General features: G+C 36.8%; 1 protein-coding gene across 1 annotated transcript; it reads left to right on the top strand.

The window, feature by feature from the left end:
- The first annotated feature begins 5,351 nt into the window (after positions 1–5,351).
- Positions 5,352–15,177, top strand: LOC107587313 (tetraspanin-15-like). The gene is made up of 8 exons (XM_016275030.1): positions 5,352–5,696; positions 7,569–7,754; positions 7,859–7,933; positions 8,020–8,115; positions 8,713–8,829; positions 11,983–12,033; positions 12,472–12,588; positions 14,424–15,177. Exons 1-8 carry the CDS (start codon positions 5,610–5,612, stop codon positions 14,775–14,777), a joined length of 1,083 nt encoding a protein of 360 aa, XP_016130516.1. The 5' UTR covers positions 5,352–5,609; the 3' UTR covers positions 14,778–15,177.
- Positions 15,178–16,092: the final 915 nt, after the last annotated feature.

Genomic DNA, 16,092 nt, shown 5'->3' with positions numbered 1-16,092 from the left:
TGGAAATCCATTTCTTTCTTTTTAATTTGAAATTCAGAGCTCACCTTTTATTTAAGTTGGAAGATGCTGTGTGGTTCTTTCGGGTTGGACAGAAAAAGGCTAATATAGGTCTTCAAATGTTTGGATAACGATGTAAATTATTTGGTATGATGCGTTTTGCCAGTTCCTTTCCACATTGAATCACTTATTTATCTATTCTATTCCAACTCATTTCAATTCGACACAAAGTAATTCAGAAAAAGCTCACGGTCCCCACCTGGTGGTTTCATCTCAATTCGCGTTCAATTTAAGCTCAATATACCAGTCGGTTCAGACAATGCATGATGATAGATAGTGCTATTACAAATTTTATAATTTTTCTGATAAGTTGTATTTGGGCAGCCTCAGAATCAGTTGGGAATACTGACTGCAAGCCAACATTTACCCAAAGTAAGTGCCGTACCTCACTGATGCGCTGAATGGGCACAAATCCCATTCATGTTCCTACATTTAGTTGCAAGCCTTCCCCGAAGAGTGTAAGCTGTTATGGCTGCAAAGGAAGGGATTCATGTTTTTTATTTTTTTATTTTTTTTGGCATGTTTTATATGTTCAACAAAGAGAAACAGTAAGGTCAGGCACTGATGTTGTGTCAATTTGAAAAGTTTCCTGGGGTTTTGGGGAAAGGCTTTGTGGAGGCCTTTCAAATTCTTCAACATCAGACGAAGCAAATTATGGACATTGCTTTGTTGAGGGTTTTCTCATTCTTTTGGCCATAATTTTACTGTCATCATTCACAATACAGAATGCACACATTATTTATGTGTCCATGTACTGTGACAAAGGATGTTTTGATGCTAGATGATTCAGAGTAAGCCCAGGGGACTGCCCCTTACAAAGCAATTTTTATCATTTTAGTGAATCACTCTTTCAACCAACACTACATTGCTATGGGCATTTATTTTATTTAATATTTTTGGTGGATTTTTATAAAATAGCAGTTATATATATATATATATATATATATATTTGTGATCATTTTCACTATGAGAGGTTTTTTTCCTTTTTGAGTAAAATAAAAAAACATCCATAACTCAACAAAAGGACTCCACAGGCATGCAAATTATGTTATTGTGGAGAAAGCACATCCACATGCATTACCTTAATTGCAGATTCCTCCAAGAACCTCTGTGGGAAGCATGTAATTGTGATGAGCTGTGGCAACTCATCAGTGTTAATTAACCATGTATCATGAAAACATCTGGGTTGCAGACATCTAATTTCACCTACACATATGGGCATATTTTCTTTTCCTTAATAGTTTTTTTGCATTATAATTTTTTTAATTTTTTATTTTATTATTATTATTTATTTATTTTATTTTTGGTTGTATAAGATATTTTATTTTATGAAATCAGTCAAGATTATCTTGAGGCAACTGGATCACTCAAAAGATTGTATGCAATGCAGAAAATGTATAGCTTGGCAATCCTTTTAACGCTCTGGTCTTTTTTAAGTCTTGTGTGTACTCTACCTTTTAATAATAACTACATAATATCCTCTGGCAAGGAGCTCTGCTCAACAAATCAAGATTTAGCATGACCACTGGCTGTCGACAAGAAAGAAATCAGAAATGTAATTTCACACACCAACTGTCATTCTCATGGGTCACATTTAATGTACCTTGAGAGAAAAGATTGGGGCCACAATCTGCCCACATCAGTTCTTCATTCATCTGAAAAACATCCCGACCCTTATAAGCTCAGTGTCTCTCGATACATCTGGACATGTGTGCAAGTGAATTCAATACTTCAAATAAAAACAAATAAGTGGTTTGTTTATTATTGTCCATCCAGTGTTGCAACAGTGAACCGAATCTAATAGAATGTGGACTGGTCGTGTTGTTGCACAGTAATTGGATGTAAAATAACCGCTAATAGATTTTTAGTTCCATAAGGGAGAGAGAAATTGCTATTTTTCAAAGTTTTTGAGTGTTTTATTTTTTTATTATTTTCTCAGACTATGCAACCAATAAATATTATTTTGTCAATAGATCTTGGTCAGGGTAATGCCTTAATTAATTTTAGACAGTGATCAAAATGAGGCTGTGAGGGATAGAAGTATGCATTAACATACCGATTTTTCAGTTGGCAAAAAAATCTCAGGAAAAAAAAACCTTTTAGACAAAAATGTTAAATTCAATACAGCGTCTAACCTGACTAAGGTGTAAAGTTAAATATATATGGGATTCTAGGAGAGAGGACTCAATGCAGAACAAGTGTTAACAAGTTTATTCACAGGACGGCTGAAAAGACAAGAGGAGAGTGAACACAGTCTAAACAATAGGCCGATAAAGCTCAATGACAGGCAGGCTGAGAGAGTGGCCGCTGAGTCCAGGCCAAGATGACAGCAGGCAGGTCAGCAGTAATGGCAGGGCAGAGTGAGACCAGTAGGTAGCAGCGAAGTTCTGACAGGAACCCTTAGCACAAGGGCCTGAACACTCGTGGTCACTCAAACAGGTCTTGCTGCTAGGCAAGAACAGAGATCGGCCATAGATGCTCAGCCTCCAGGTCAGGAACAGAACAGAGACGCTGCAGACAAGACACAAGACAAAACAGAAAGCAAAGACAAATGCAAAACCACCAATAGAAAATTACAGAAGTAAAAAGCAAAAGGCGAAAACTATAACTAGGAATAAACTAAAGAACTAGGGAAAAAGCATAAAGTCAACTACAATGGCAAAATAAAGAGAAAACTAAAATAGAATAAAACCAAACAATGGCAATTGGACAGTCAGGAACAAAAGACTGACCAAAACTAGAATAAACATGTAGAACTACAAGAAGCTTACTCTACAGACTAAAGCAACAGGGGCTGCACAGTGGCTCAAAAAATAGTTAGTATGATGAACTGGCAACACAAGAGGGAAAGGGAACACAATATAAAGGGATCTGAGACATGAGGAACAGGTGACAACTCTCAGACAAACGAGGACCCAACAAGGACTAAAAAAGGGGTCTGGCAATGGGAAACAAGGAGGCAGGACAAGAGGAGCACATGGCAAACAGAAACAAAGACGGAGCCATGTACTCAAACACAACACAAACAGTTCAACATTAAACAACGACGGGGTAGACAAGACTGTCAGAGGAGACCCCTGACAATATATATATATATATATATATATATATATATCGTATATGCATCATAATATGTATCACTATGTGCCATTAATTTATCCATTAAAATATAGATTGTATCCTTCACGGTTGCAAACCTGTGCCGTATAGCACCTATTCACCTTTCACAAAGGTGTTTAGTATAAAAGTCCTTAAACGCTGAATATTACACACTTAATAAGAATCAGAATCAGAATCAGCTTTATTCGCCAAGTGTGCGCAAACACACAAGGAATTTGTTGTGGTTTTTAAGAAGCTTTTGGTACATACATGCATATATACATATATATCTGACATGAGAACAGAAACATTTAAATAAGACTTAACAATAAATAATAATGTGTATGAATCTGGAACAGAAGATTTATGTACAGATTTGTACATTATTTACTCTATATATACAGCTGTATAAAAAAAACTATGCATATGTATTTAAATAGTACTTGCGAGAAAGGCAATAATTAGAGATGGAGAATGAATTACAGGCATGAATTACAGAACACAGGTAATAATTCCTGTGTTAGCTGTTTAGGCTGGAGATGGCATGGGGGGAAAATGTTTTTATGCCTCGATGTTCTAGTGCACAGAGATCTGTAGCGTCTGCCTGAGGGGAGAAGTGCAAACAGGTTGTGTCCGGGGTGAGAGGGGTCTTTGATGATGTTACCTGCCCGTTTCTTCACTCTGGAGTTGTACAAGTCCTGAAGATTGGGCAGGTGGACACCAATGATCCTTTCTGCTGTCCTAACAGTCCGCTGCAGTCTTCTTATATCTGATTTGCTGGCTGACCCAAACCAGACAGTTATAGAGGAGCACAGAACCGACTCAATAACAGCTGATTAAAACTGTGTCATATCCGCCTGTGGCAGGTTGAACTTTTTCAGTTGACGAAGGAAGTACAACCTCTGCTGAGCCTTTTTCACGATGGAGTCAATGTGAGTGTCTCACTTCAGGTCCTGTGAGATGGTGGTTCCCAAGAATCTGAATGACTCCACTGCAGTCACAGTGCTGTTCATGATGGTGAGTGGGGGGAGAGCAGGGGGGTTTCTCCTGAAGTGTACTATCATCTCTACAGTTTTGACCGTGTTCAGCTCCAGGTTGTTGTGACTGCACCAGACTGCCAGCTGCTCGACCTCCTGTCTGTAAGCAGACTTGTCGCTGTCCTGGATGAGGCCGATGACTGTAGTGTCATCTGCAAACTTCAGGAGTTTGACAGAGGGGTCTTTAGAGGTGCAGTCATTTGTGTAGAGGGAGAACAGCAGTGGGGAGAGAACACAGCCCTGAGGAGCACCGGTGGTGATGGTGCAGGGGTTGGATGTCAGTTTTCCCATCCTCACTAACTGCTGCCTGTCTGTCAGGAAGCTGGTGATCCACTGACAGATGGATGTGGGTACAGAGAGCTGGGGGGTGTTGATGGCTGTGCTGTGAGACAGGCACAAGAGTGTAAGAGTACAATAAGAGTGTAGTTGTAGAATTCATTCAGGCATGAGTTAATAAATATGTCAATGATATGGCAGAGACTATTACTCTAAATGTATTTTAAATAGATCATCTGAGAGTTTGCCCTGAAATGAAAAGCTGTAAGTTTAAGCAGGACTGTGAAGAAAATACTTTTGAAAAATGTCAACCACAAGCTACTTGAAAAATAATCAATGTTTGTGATCACGAAGTAACATACATGTATGTTAATAGAAGAAAATAGGATTTTCTGTGAACCACTGATAGCCTATATTGCCAAAAGAAGTGAACAACAAATTCTGAAGATTAAAGCTATTGTGACTCATCTTAGAGATATATTTTCTTTCCTGGGCATGTTTAAGAGGTTTTAGTTCTTTAAGCTAGACAAACACATCTTTTTCTATTATTATTATTTTTTTTTATAAAACAGATCATCAACTGGCTGGCATGAGCTTATAAAGTCAAAGGATATGACAAGACGTTGCGTATCTGATGGGAGTCTCATTTAGCTTATGTTAAAATCTTCAGATGGAAAGTATATGTAAACAGAATTGCACTCAAGCATATTTGCATTTCTCTTTGTTGGATGTTTTAGTGAATATCCAATGTGCTATCTATCAATACTATCTATCTAATGTATCTATCTAATGTATCTATCTATCTATCTATCTATCTATCTATCTATCTATGGCTGTCTGTCATCTGTGCTGGCCCTTTAAAAGGTTTGTGCAGCATGTTGTTCTGCGGGGCGGAAGTTGTTATTAGAGTTACACCTTGCAGCTTCTGATGTGCTTTCCATTTTAAAACCATTCAGAGGAGTCTACAGCTAAGCTGAACACTTGATGGAAGTTCTCGTTATGCAATTAGACGGGTCTTAGGGTCTTTAAAAGAGACTGCCGTCTCTATAAGAACAAAAGCTCATTGAGTCTTAGCGGCATCGGCTAACATCTGAATGCATGGAAATCTCAGGCTAACTGAAACCATTTAATGCTGTCATCATGCCGTCTTACGAAGAATGGAGAAAAACCATTCACTTCTATTATTTCGTTAAATTATCTTTAAATGTCTATTCAATGCTGTTCTCGGTAAGTATACGTTTAAAATGAAAGCTGTTTCTCCCTCACATGAACACACACTCGCCCTGAATGAGTAAGCTCATGTGTTTGTGATGAACGTATAGGCATTAGGCAGTATAAATATCATGGTAACTTTAACCTTTTTTACCAGGTAATTTTGAGATACTTGGCAGTCTCGCTTTAAAATTTCACAGATAAGCTTTGTGGCTCAGTAAAGGCAATTGACCAGCGTCGCTGACAGACTTAAAGGCGCAGGACGTTGTTATTATTTCTGTAAATTCGCCACTTATTTGGTTCCTGTAAGTTATTGGCAACTGTAATAATATTGAAATTATATGAATGAAGACTTGGACACGATCTGTGTATTTTATCTCTTCTTCATCCTCTCTATCTGTATACAATGTAGATTCATAGATTATATATATAGAAGTGTCCATTAGGGATGCAAACGATAATGATTTATTATTATTATTTATTTATTTTGTTTGACTATGTCAGAAAATATTGGATATTAACTGTCCCACACTGTATAGTTAATTTATTCTTCTATTTTAAGATTAAAATAATCATATAAGCATATCTTAATGCAAAGGGAGAGTGGTAGGTTATGGCAAAAATGTATAACAGAATTCATGCACATTTTAACGTAACATTACTAAAGGTTGTTGTACTTTTATTCAAAAATAAAAATTGTGCAACGTTACATGTGCACATAACATTCAGATATCGATATTGCAATATTGTAGTGCCTGAATGAACTTTTACCTAATTAAACTATTTGTAATTAAACCAATTGTAGTTTTTTTACTGTATTTACTGTATGATCTGTTGCTTAACCACTAACAATTAGAATTTATTTCAACCAGGAACACAGTATGCTCCTTGACTCACGAGTCACTAGTGTTCTGTTTTTTCACAGGAAATGCAATAAGTCAGTGCCTTATGGGAGTATCTTGACTATTAGGGTTTTTGGAACATGTTGATACAAGCAGAAAAGCCTTTCAGGATACTCTTCAAATCTCTTTCTGTCTTTTCTCTCCCCCTCTCAACTCTTAAAGGCACAGTCTACTCAAAAATAAAAATTCTTTCATCTCTTACGCACCTTCATGTCATTCCAAACCTGTATGACCTTCTTCTGTGGAATGCAGAAGAAGATATTTTGAATAATGTTGGTGACCAGTTTCAGTTTCCATTGATGTCCACTGTATTTTCTGCCCATACGATTGAAGCCAATGCAAACCGAAACTGTTTGGTCACCAACATTCTTCCAAATATATTCTTTTGTGACATAATTTGTTTTATTTTTGGGTGCCTTATCCTTTTAAGCTTGGCTCGTAGCCTTTACACTTACTTTATCGGGCATCACTAAAACTCTACCATCTATCAGTGAACAGAAAATAATCGAAGATGTCATGAATCTGAAATTGACAGATGACAAAGTTAATCATCCTACAAGATTTATTAAATTAACTTTCCAGGAAGAAGAATCCGGGAAGAAAATTGGGAATGAAGTGGTTTCAATTAGAATGCTAATAAAGACTTTTGTTAGGATACAAATTGATATTAAGACGGCTACATCAATCTTCTTTATGATTTGCGTCATTTCATTTACATTGCTTGTGCGTTTTAGCTCAGCACTCGTAAGAATTACGTCCGTCGTCTTATAGGGCTTAATGTGAGGAACACAAATGATTCATTGTTTGGTTTTCCATCAGATTACTAAACTGCATGACTTGGTTGTGCATTAAAACATTGATTTCAACTTCATATCTTTGCTGTATGTCTGATTTAGTTATGTAAACGTGATGTTATGAAATTATGTAGTCTGATGTGACTTGTGGAGATGTTTTACCAGACCTACCTCTGCCCCTGTCCCCTCAGTTGCTCGGTCTGTGTGTGCTCTGTGTCGGAGTGTATGCAGAAGTGGAGAGGCAGAAGAATCGCACCCTGGAGGGGGTGTTTTTGGCTCCTGCTGTGGTCCTCATACTGCTGGGTCTCGTCATGTTCACTGTGTCTGTGATGGGTATGGTAGGATCCCTCAGGGACAACAAGACTCTGCTGCATATGGTGAGTGTTGCTTTTCTGGGCACGTGTTTATTCAGGAAGGATCCTCTTCTACCATGTTACAGATGAATTTTTGGTGCTGTGACTTAAAATGAACTTTTGTGCAGTTCCTGTGCGTGCTGTGTGTTCTGCTGGCTCTTCAGGCTCTTGCCCTCATCATTGCCCTGATCTTTGAAAAGACGGTAAGATGTGAATAAACATTGAGAGCAGAAGCAATGCTATGTTGTATGCTTTGTTGTCAATGAGTTTAATTTTTCTTTGTTTTTAGACAATCAAATTGTTTCAGAAAAGTATACGAGAAGGAATCAAGCACTACTATGATGACCTGGACTTCAAAAACATATTGGACTACGTGCAAGAAAAGGTTGTTTAACTATTGTATTAAAGCAAACTAAGTGAATTATACACTGCTTAATATGGTCTACGTCAAGTTCAGCCATAAATAATGTCCATCTTTCAAGTGTAAATACAGAGTTTGTCAATTACAGTCCCATTCATGCACCTAAAAATTCACAAAAATGACAATGCTCCATATTGTGACATAGCAGATGTCATAATATGGACAGATAAATGCTCAAAGGTTTACACACTTTAATATCCATATCTTTAATATGACATGTCAGAAAAATAATAATTCTTTTATTCAATATGGACACATTAAATTTATCCAAAGCGACAGTAAAGACAATAATGTCACAATTACTGTCCGTTATATCTTTTCATCAAAGAATGATGAAAAATGTACATCACAGTTTTCAGAAAATTACACAGCACAAACTGTTATCAATAAGAAATGTTTCTTGAGCATCAAATCATTAGAATAATTTCTGAAGGATCATGTGACACTGAAGACTGGAATAATGACTTATTAATTATGTGAAGAAGAAAGTACCACTCAGATTATAATTCAAATTCCTCTTTTAGGCTGCTCTTTGATCTCAATCTTGGTTTGTCTTTTCAGTTTTCTTGTTGTGGAGGCGATGAATACAAGGATTGGGAGGTAAACCAGTATCACTTCTGCAATGGCACGAGTGCTTTGGCCTGCGGTGTTCCCTACACCTGCTGCATCCGTCAAAGTGTTAGTCATTCCGTGCACTTCTCCCAGTCATGATACATTAATCAGCGCATATGTCATCTCTGCACATAGCAATTTGATGAGAAAAGCCGAAACTGTTTGGTCACCAACATTCTTCCAAATATATTCTTTTGTGACATAATTTGTTTTATTTTTGGGTGCCTTATCCTTTTAAGCTTGGCTCGTAGCCTTTACACATACTTTATCGGGCATCACTAAAACTCTACCATCTATCAGTGAACAGAAAATAATCGAAGATGTCATGAATCTGAAATTGACAGATGACAAAGTTAATCATCCTACAAGATTTATTAAATTAACTTTCCAGGAAGAAGAATCCGGGAAGAAAATTGGGAATGAAGTGGTTTCAATTAGAATGCTAATAAAGACTTTTGTTAGGATACAAATTGATATTAAGACGGCTACATCAATCTTCTTTATGATTTGCGTCATTTCATTTACATTGCTTGTGCGTTTTAGCTCAGCACTCGTAAGAATTACGTCCGTCGTCTTATAGGGCTTAATGTGAGGAACACAAATGATTCATTGTTTGGTTTTCCATCAGATTACTAAACTGCATGACTTGGTTGTGCATTAAAACATTGATTTCAACTTCATATCTTTGCTGTATGTCTGATTTAGTTATGTAAACGTGATGTTATGAAATTATGTAGTCTGATGTGACTTGTGGAGATGTTTTACCAGACCTACCTCTGCCCCTGTCCCCTCAGTTGCTCGGTCTGTGTGTGCTCTGTGTCGGAGTGTATGCAGAAGTGGAGAGGCAGAAGAATCGCACCCTGGAGGGGGTGTTTTTGGCTCCTGCTGTGGTCCTCATACTGCTGGGTCTCGTCATGTTCACTGTGTCTGTGATGGGTATGGTAGGATCCCTCAGGGACAACAAGACTCTGCTGCATATGGTGAGTGTTGCTTTTCTGGGCACGTGTTTATTCAGGAAGGATCCTCTTCTACCATGTTACAGATGAATTTTTGGTGCTGTGACTTAAAATGAACTTTTGTGCAGTTCCTGTGCGTGCTGTGTGTTCTGCTGGCTCTTCAGGCTCTTGCCCTCATCATTGCCCTGATCTTTGAAAAGACGGTAAGATGTGAATAAACATTGAGAGCAGAAGCAATGCTATGTTGTATGCTTTGTTGTCAATGAGTTTAATTTTTCTTTGTTTTTAGACAATCAAATTGTTTCAGAAAAGTATACGAGAAGGAATCAAGCACTACTATGATGACCTGGACTTCAAAAACATATTGGACTACGTGCAAGAAAAGGTTGTTTAACTATTGTATTAAAGCAAACTAAGTGAATTATACACTGCTTAATATGGTCTACGTCAAGTTCAGCCATAAATAATGTCCATCTTTCAAGTGTAAATACAGAGTTTGTCAATTACAGTCCCATTCATGCACCTAAAAATTCACAAAAATGACAATGCTCCATATTGTGACATAGCAGATGTCATAATATGGACAGATAAATGCTCAAAGGTTTACACACTTTAATATCCATATCTTTAATATGACATGTCAGAAAAATAATAATTCTTTTATTCAATATGGACACATTAAATTTATCCAAAGCGACAGTAAAGACAATAATGTCACAATTACTGTCCGTTATATCTTTTCATCAAAGAATGATGAAAAATGTACATCACAGTTTTCAGAAAATTACACAGCACAAACTGTTATCAATAAGAAATGTTTCTTGAGCATCAAATCATTAGAATAATTTCTGAAGGATCATGTGACACTGAAGACTGGAATAATGACTTATTAATTATGTGAAGAAGAAAGTACCACTCAGATTATAATTCAAATTCCTCTTTTAGGCTGCTCTTTGATCTCAATCTTGGTTTGTCTTTTCAGTTTTCTTGTTGTGGAGGCGATGAATACAAGGATTGGGAGGTAAACCAGTATCACTTCTGCAATGGCACGAGTGCTTTGGCCTGCGGTGTTCCCTACACCTGCTGCATCCGTCAAAGTGTTAGTCATTCCGTGCACTTCTCCCAGTCATGATACATTAATCAGCGCATATGTCATCTCTGCACATAGCAATTTGATGAGAAAAGCCTGCGTCACAGGGTGTTTTTCATGGATTCACCAGTAATCTTTTCTTGTTGAAGAGAATGTGTTTATTTTTGCAATGGAAGCAGTCTGACCCACAGGTCTGTGAGTACAGGGAACTGATTTCTGATCTTTTTTTTTCTGGTGAATTTAGAGTGCTTTCTAGTAAATGCTGTTCTCCATGAGTCAGTGGAGAGTGCATCATAATGGAGAGAATTTAATTTGCCTGCCCTGTGCTGCATAGAGTCTCCTCTACTGTTTATGAGTGGCCCTCTCCCTTTCTCTCTCTTTCTCGCTGAGTTAATAAATGTTGACTGGGCACTAATACACTGCTTTTCTTTTGGTATGACAGCTCACTATGCAGTGAGAGAGCACAGGCCTTTACAGGCAAAGAATCAAAGAACACCAACATGAGCAAGGCTTCAGATCTTCATACAAGTAAAATGTGTTAAAAGGGTATACGGTACTCTTATTGGTTGCTGAAAGCATAATCCAGTAATCCAAAATATGCATGGCATAATGAGGCCATAAATTAAGTGAAAATCTGTGGAACTTTCTAATTTACCATACATTTGGGTACCAAAAAGTCATTTTCTTCACCTTTTACTCCTATTACCAAAAGCATTCTCCATCTATTTCACACCATGTCATCTCATAACATGGCATCTTATAGCTGATGCCGACCTGTCTTTTATTTTTTATTTTTTTTAAGAAAGATGAGGTGAAGTATCACATTGGTACGAATTGATTGTATAAGGGGAATTGGACCGGGCTTTTGTGAGCTGTTTTTTAATCAGATTAGATGGGCTCCCTGCTCATCAGTCCTATTACAGATTCCATCACTGCAATGACCCTCTGCTTTAAAGGTTACATCAACATGGTTATAAATGCGTGTTGGAATTCCGTATGGAATCCTGTAATATGAAATTAATTTTAAGGGTCAAAGGTCATCAGAACACAACATTTACAGTTAGCCAACACTCTTCTGCACCAACAGCATCACATTGACCAAATGTCACTTGAAATAGTTTTCAAAAACTGCAATTTTACTAATGAGTTGTCTTACGTGTTTATTTCTATCAGGTCGGAGAAGTTGTGAACACACTCTGTGGCTACAAAACTCTCAAGCAGCAGGTGAAATGGAGCACTCTGGGGTTTCATTTTAAGTCCACATTCTTACAATGTCTTGCAACCAGCCATCACTGACTGATGTTAAATGACTTGCATTATTTTACATAATACTCACTCTCATATCCAGTGATGCATTTGGAAAGAATCATTTACCAGACCTTGACACATGAGATTATATTTAAAGGAGAAGCTGTGGCAGGAAAACCAAAACCTTACGATAGCCATTTCAAGTGCAATCATCTGTAATGGTGGCTTCATTCAGTTGTTTGTTCCATAGATGAAAACCCAGCAAATCACATCAAAGCCTTTACAAGCACCACCTCTATTATGCCATTATGATGGACTCTATTTGTGATATTTTAACCTTGTTTCCGTCATCAAATCAGAGCTTTTCATACCACCTGTACTTAATTTGATTTCTTTCTCTCTTCTATATTAAAGCGTGAAACTTTAGATGGAATAATTCATGTGCGTGGCTGTATCCATGCTGTGAACCTGTGGATGGGGGACAACATTGGAGCTACTATTGGAATTTGCTGTGCGGCTGGACTACCACAGGTTTTGTGATCATCTTTCCCTTCTTGTGCTTACTGTTTATTACTTATATCATCCTATCCTGAAATGTATGCATCTCTTCATCATGTACTTTTCCCTCTGCAGTTTTGATTTCCCCTGGCATTCCACATTTCCATTTTGATTGCCTACTACCTTTTCAGTTTGACTCTTCCCTCATTAGAGAATCTTCTGGCAAACAATAAATTATAGAAAATGGGTATCTGCACTGACCAGATGCAAATGCCCACTGAGGGGTGAATGACTCTTGGAGAAGCTGCTGCCCAATCTTGCTAAAGCACAAATTTTAAAACTTTTTTTCTAAAATAACTAGCCTGCTCATCTGTCTCTCTTTTTCTGTCTCATCTGGTTTCTTGCTGAGATGATGGAAGAGGTCACATTAAATGCAGCCACATGGCCGTGCTGTCACATTCCTTCATTAATGCATTAATCCTCTAATTAGAGCAGAGGAACAGTCCACTTGCACAGATATGATGGAGTGTGTGACAAAGCAGCTGTCTAGTAAATCACAGTATGTTTGGATTAATGATCTGCTTCTGTCTATGCACAGTATTACTGTATATTTTATCATGTGCTGTACGAAAAGAAAAAAGATTTGTCTTTATAAATGACAAGTGAAAAGTCTAGATTGGATCTGTAACTCTACTTTGAAAATAGTTCAGTTTAGAATTAGATTGAATATGCACTCTCAATCCATATGTGGAGGTCTCTGAAAATGCATTTGACCACATTGCAATAGTGTAATAGCTCATCTGTCCTGATGTGCCCAGGACAGCGATATAAAGATTTCAAATTTAAGAAAAAGAGCTTGAAAAGAGTCCGCACATTCAAACATTAAAGCATCACAAGCGAGATGAGAACATTATATGCATTTTACTGAATAAAACAAAGCAAACGTTTCGGTCACATTTTCAATGCCAAGCTAACAGTGTTAGAACTAGAAGCCATCTTAATTTAAGGAATCATATGATAATTGAAGAGATCACATGATCAATCAGGACACAGAGAAAGAAAAAAAAACCACTTTAGGAGCCAATTTAAGAAAAATAAATTAAAATAAAAGATATTAACTTGCCAATCCAAAAAAATAATAATAATATGGTGCTCACATATACTGTACGTGCACACTGTGACTTTTGTGCTTTGATTTATACAAAATTAACTTTTTTATTTTTGGTAGAAGTGCTGTACAGATTTTCTTACACTTTTTTATGTACACTATTATTAGGTTCAGTGTTTGAAAATGTTTTTGAAGAAAGTTTCTTATGCTTAGTTACCAAGGCTGCATTTATTGGATCAAAAAATAATAAAACCGTAATAGACAGAAATAGTTTTACAACTGTTTCTACTTTAATATATTTCAAAATGTAACTTATTCCTGTGAAGGCAAAGCTGAATTTTCATTCAGCCATTACTCCAGTCTTCAGTGTCACATGATCCTTCAAATGTCATTGTAATATGCAGTTGGTGCTCAATAACATGTCTTATTTATATCAATGTTTATAACAGTTGCGCTGCTTAATATTTTGTGGAAATCACAACTTTTATTTTTATTTGATGGAAAGAGCGTAAAAAAAACTGCATTTGTTTAAAATATAAATCTTTTTTAACATTACTTTTAATATATCCTTGCTAAATAAGTATTAATTAAAAAAATATATATATTGACCCCGAACTTTTGAACGGTAGAGAATTTTGTTTATTCATTTAGGTGACTCTTTTGCACTTTCAGCATACAATAACACTAGGTGTAAAGAGTTCTTTATGATCCATCTCCAAAACCATCTCTTGACGCTTCACAACTTTAATGTTTCTTTTAGCTTCTTGGTATTCTCCTGAGCTGTGTCTTCTGGAATCTTTTGGTGGAGATGAGTGAGTCTGAAGACATGGTGGACTTTAAGATCCTGAAACGTGTCGGTTTTGAGTACAGCGAACTGGACCTCTCGGGTGCTGGATGGTGTATGTGTCTACCTCGTGACGGAGGCTACCTGCCTGTACCTGTAGCAGAGCCTGACACCTGGGCTCCAGACCCCATCCCTTTTGACCTGGAACAAGAACAGCCCAAAATAGCCTTTACACTTCCCCAACTGGAGAGCCAAGGAGCACAATCAGGTATGGGAATGGATGAAGTGGACAATCGAGCTAAAGAACCACAAAGAAAAAGTTCTTCTTAAATATGTTCATTTTTTGTTTTTATTTAATTGTGATTTTTGCATATAAAAAAAAGTTTACCTTTTCACACTGTGTTAAGATAAAGCCAGTTAGTTGCACTACATGTTGGTAAAAATGTTTTTTACGCATGAAAAAAGGAGAGGTTTGTATAAAACGTTTGGTTATAAATGGAACCAAGGAAGTAGATCTCCACATGCTTGTATTTATCAAACTTTTAAGAACATATCACTTCAAATGCTGTTTACACAGTCCATTGTTTTTCACCATTTGAATTCATTCTGTGTCTTATGGGGTTAAGGGAGCTTGTTTTATTAGTCATTTTGTTATATGTAATAGTTCATAAGGTGCATAGAAAGGATTCTATGAACTAATTGTTGGCAATCAGTTTTTTAAATGATTTTATAAGGACTCTGATAGCTACTTGGCAAATTAAAGCAAGTCTATTTGATGCTGCTTTCCGTCCATCATCATAACACATCAGTCACATTACTTCCTGTGCAGAGTAATCAATCTTCAACCTCTCTCCCATTATTTCCTCACTGCTCATGTAGCGCCCTCACCACCTGATGAGGGGAGATGTGAATTGTTAAATAAAACACAGGACACGGAGCTGCTGTATTTTCAGTCTCTGTATTTTCTGAACACCATTAAAAGCACTGCAACACATTTTATCAATTCAACATTGCTGAAACATGAGTGACATGAGAGCATTGCAGCTACATGAAATACATTTTTAACAGGTAACATGTGCATGGTACTTTCCTTTATATTGTTCTTTCAACATATGAATTGTACAGGTATTCCAACACTTAATACACCCTTTTTACCCATTTAATATATTTTAGTATTTCTTTTAGATTTCAGAGAACTCATAACAGTAACATTTTAGAACAATAATCATCTTATATATGCATTTTATATACGCACATAATGTGAACATCACTTAATGAACTGTTACAATCGCTTTGATGTACATATCCTAACTTATTAGCTCTTCAGGATGCCATTTCAGGATTTTAGATACAGGAAAATATATGAAACTCCATTTAATCAATTCTTTCACTTTTAGAACACACATTTGTAACTGATAAACCATGTTTGTCACATTTCTCACAAATGTTATTTTTGTCACATTTCTCACAATTACATTACATCGTAGTCACGGACTACGAGAACACGTGGTCTCCATCATTAGCATAGAATGTGTGATTAGCACACGCGGTGCACAGACTCGATACAAACTTTTAAACATCCGAAACAATCACATATTCACCCTTTAAAGGATAACATTTGCATTTCTCATAACTTCAACATATT

The sequence above is a fragment of the Sinocyclocheilus grahami genome, unplaced genomic scaffold, assembly GCF_001515645.1.
Source record: "Sinocyclocheilus grahami isolate Dianchi unplaced genomic scaffold, SAMN03320097.WGS_v1.1 scaffold92.1, whole genome shotgun sequence".
In the NCBI taxonomy this organism is placed as follows: domain Eukaryota; kingdom Metazoa; phylum Chordata; class Actinopteri; order Cypriniformes; family Cyprinidae; genus Sinocyclocheilus; species Sinocyclocheilus grahami.
The sequence above is the reverse complement of the archived record's forward strand: the minus strand, read 5'-3'. Positions and strand labels throughout refer to the sequence as shown.

Coding starts and splice junctions, on each gene's coding strand:
- LOC107587313 (XM_016275030.1), top strand. CDS start 5,610: ATGCCGTCTTACGAAGAATGGAGAAAAACCATTCACTTCTATTATTTC. Junction 8,116..8,712: donor TGGACTACGTGCAAGAAAAG/GTTGTTTAACTA, acceptor TTGTCTTTTCAG/TTTTCTTGTTGTGGAGGCGA. Junction 12,034..12,471: donor ACAAAACTCTCAAGCAGCAG/GTGAAATGGAGC, acceptor TCTATATTAAAG/CGTGAAACTTTAGATGGAAT.